Source organism: Schistosoma mansoni, chromosome 2, assembly GCF_000237925.1.
Source record: "Schistosoma mansoni strain Puerto Rico chromosome 2, complete genome".
NCBI classification, from domain to species: domain Eukaryota; kingdom Metazoa; phylum Platyhelminthes; class Trematoda; order Strigeidida; family Schistosomatidae; genus Schistosoma; species Schistosoma mansoni.
In genome coordinates this window covers 17,155,856-17,159,496 of record NC_031496.1, presented here as the reverse complement: position 1 = coordinate 17,159,496, position 3,641 = coordinate 17,155,856, and the positions used below count along the sequence as shown (strand labels likewise).

The 3,641-nt window shown below is 35.2% G+C and overlaps 1 protein-coding gene across 1 annotated transcript; it reads right to left on the bottom strand.

Annotated features, from left to right (window-relative positions):
• Positions 1–324: 324 nt before the first annotated feature.
• Positions 325–645, bottom strand: Smp_201520 (uncharacterized protein; the record flags this gene model as incomplete). Its single annotated transcript, XM_018795910.1, has 1 exon — positions 325–645. The coding sequence occupies one exon, from the start codon at positions 643–645 to the stop codon at positions 325–327; it is 321 nt and encodes a 106-aa protein (XP_018650175.1).
• Positions 646–3,641: the final 2,996 nt, after the last annotated feature.

Below are 3,641 nucleotides of genomic sequence, written 5' to 3'. Positions count from 1 at the left end.
TTCTTGTCTTCCAAAACAGAAAATCTACGAGGACACTCCAAAAAAGTTCACAAGCCCAGAACGAATTACTTGTCAACTGACTACCGACTTTCCCATCGAATAATCAACGAGTGGAATTCATTACCTCAGCACGTGGTTGAGGCTCCATCCGTCGACTGTTTCAAAAGAAAGTTGGATCAGCTGAGAGACCATCATTGCCAGGACTAACACAGGCCATCAAGCCTCCTGTCCTTTCCAAACTGAAACTGAAGTCAGAGTTTCAATCAAAAATAAGCTCTAAAATCATTTGCATATGACTCACCTCCCTAGTTATGCTAGTTATGATCATGGGTGTTGGTAATTGTTTATCAATAGTAGATTGAAGCAATTGAGCGTTAAGCTATTTATGAATATTACATAACTTGCTAATAGACAGCCGAAAATAGTTTTATCCATTATAAGTATCATCGTTTTCGACTGGACTGATATATTACTACGTAAGGTCACTGAGAAAGAAAAAAATATATGAGTGACATTTGACGTTGATGGCCTTTTCTGTCCGCTTTCTGAACATTTACAGGAATTTAGTAAAACATTACTTTGAGTGCTACATAAGCTAGCCAAATATTCTTCATATGTAAAGCGGTGCGTGTTTGTTTTGAGCATGGTAACTAAAACATGTCGTGGTTCATAATAGTTTTGATGTCGGTCATAGGGTTAACAAATAAATTTCTTTTAACAGAATTCGAAATCACTGACTAGATCATAAACAAAGTTTTAATGCATGTTGGAGAGTAATATCTAAATAGTACTTATGTTATATCATTTTGTGTAAATAGTGAATTGCTAACGGTATCGTGAACGTTGTGATTGAATTTTTCTCAGATTTCATATTACTAATTAAAGTCTGATAATACGTTTATTTGGTGCCTGAAAATTGTTTGTTAACACCAAATAACTAGATGAAATTCTAGAAGGGTTAGAAAATGAAGAGCACTGTTTACAGCAAGTAAGACACTTATAGGTACATCCAATCAGCTGCTGTTTTATCTACTTATTGAATTTGATACTGATAATGAAAGTTAATATTTTGTTTTAGGACTAATTTGTTGTTTCTCAGAATTTTATTGAGTAAGCTATCCATACGTTTTCTGTCATACAACTTATGACTTCTGTCAACTAATTGAAAGGCTCTAACCTTTTCAATAATTAAGTCTATGCAGGTGAACAACTTAGCGAATTACTGAATATGGAAGATTATATGGAGAAACAATTTACAAATTGACGATAACTGTGTTTTATATTGACTAATGCCACGTTTATTTATCTAAGGAATTATCTAAATATAAATATAACAACTGTACAGTTTTTTGCATTATAAATCTTGTTACTGTGTATAATTATAGTGTAGTTCGGTACTAATACTACTTTGATGATAGACCTAATCCGAAAACGGTAAATTTATCATGTAATCGCCTAATCTGTAAGATCTAACGTGGAAGTAACATCACTATCTACACTGACTCATCGTATCGTGACAATTAAAAATGATACTTAGTTCTTCTGAAAAACACACTTATGCTGGGGATAGAATAATATATTTAATGTGAATAGTAATACGTTAGACATAATGAGCACATCTGCAAGGCTGAGCCATGCCATCCGATTGAATGGATGTCTCCACGTTCACCACTGCTGACCTCCTCCAAGTGTCACATGTCGAATATACATCTCATCAGTCATCATATGATTGGCTTCGAAGACCATGTGGTTAGGAAACAATGCCTCTCAAGTATTCATCCGAATACAGTCACAATGAAGAAACTTATGTATACGACTTAACATCCTAGCGAAACGTCTAAACTAATGCAGTACTACAGGTTTTTGTAACGAAACTGGTACTTATAAAGCACTCAGTTCTTTTTAATTTTCACAAATGGTTACGTTATGATTATCAGTATAACTCCCCATGAAACTACGAAGAACACGAAAATAAAAATTGGGTAAAAGTTTATTGATGTATCACTACTACTTATACAGAAACAGCAACATTTGATGCAGAAAAATCAGTTTACAGGTTGGATATGTAGTTAAGTTAAAATACTACTACAAAGTTCTTATAGTAAACACTTCCTGTCACGTCTCCACACTTTGTTGTACTCCGATCCGTATTTTCTATCGTAAGGAATACTAGACAAAGACAAGCGTTAGAGAAACTACAGTCTTACCTAGTTATCGATGATCCTTAGGTAAAAGTTGTCGACTCTCCTTCACACCATCATCGCAAAGTGTTCACCATATTTCTCAATAATCTGTTGTTTGTGCATATCATTTGGATTCGCTGAATCTGTATATATTGTTTACTCCGTCTGGGTAATGATGTGTTATTATGGAAGTTATGTGTGTTATTTATCCTCCTGCATTGTCTAAGAATATGATGAGCTATTTAGTTTGTTTATTTCGTAATTGATTAAGCTTACCTCTAAGAGTTCGCCTTCTGAACTTATCCAAGATCCAGGTTACATCTGCTGGAAATTCTTTTTGCGTCCATGCTAACAGAACAGGACGCTCCAGTCCAAAATTATCCCTTATTACCAACTAGAATAACGAATATCAACAAAGTAGAACTGAAAAAGAACCTTCTATTATTGGTGTTGTAAGTTGGATTGATACAAACTACTTCTGCATATTTGTTATATGATCCTATCTGATCATAAGTACTAAAACAGATTCTGGCGACATTCGTATTCTGAATACTCTGTTAGTTCACTGTTTTGCCGCAATATATCAAATACTTGCAGTCGTTTATAACAACCTAAAACATACTTTCAGACAACTACCTGTGAAGAGTTGAATTTCCATAGTCTCCACATTAGCAGCAGTAACCTGCTTACCAGTTCGATCTTTAATACCGGCTTCAAATTTTCTTTTGAGGACAATCTTCTGGTGCATGGATCACAAACCATCCATGGACTATTACAAGGATGATTGTGACGCATCTTGTATGATTTTATGACAAATTCCTCATTGTCCAAGTTTACAAGGAACCTTAATTAGCACTTTCGAAACTTAGACCTTAAATGTCACATGTTAGTTACAGTTTTCAGGGTTTTTTATTCACTGTTAGATCTTGTTGTTTAAGTCTATGACCAAATGAGCAATGAAACACCAAACATGTATTTATATCTTATGTCCTTCAGCAGTTTACCTTCGCCGTGAATGTAATGAGTATGGGTAGTCTGAGAAATGATAGAATTATTCTTGCATACTTTTTGAAACTCCTTTAAGACACCACCAAATTCAGTCCAGCTTCCAAAACGCCTGATCAGTATTCTGCGTTGAAAAGTCTCGCTTAAGTCGGCGAGACTAAACTATATGGACGAGCCAATCAGAAGCCCTCGCGGGTTTTTAAGGTCACGGCGCTAATTTCGGAACATGATGCTTACGTACGATCGCTTTACAGTGGATTTTAGAGAAGACTTGATAATTGAGCGTCTACAATAAGAGGGATTATTAAGAAGCTCCTATACTTGTGACTGCGGTAGTCAAATGACCATTGTACGGTGTGCAGACTATCGTGATGATATTATCTTTCGATGTTTTTCATGTTGGAAGAAGAAATCAGCTCGAACAGGGACTTTTTCTCTCGGTCAAAATTAAGG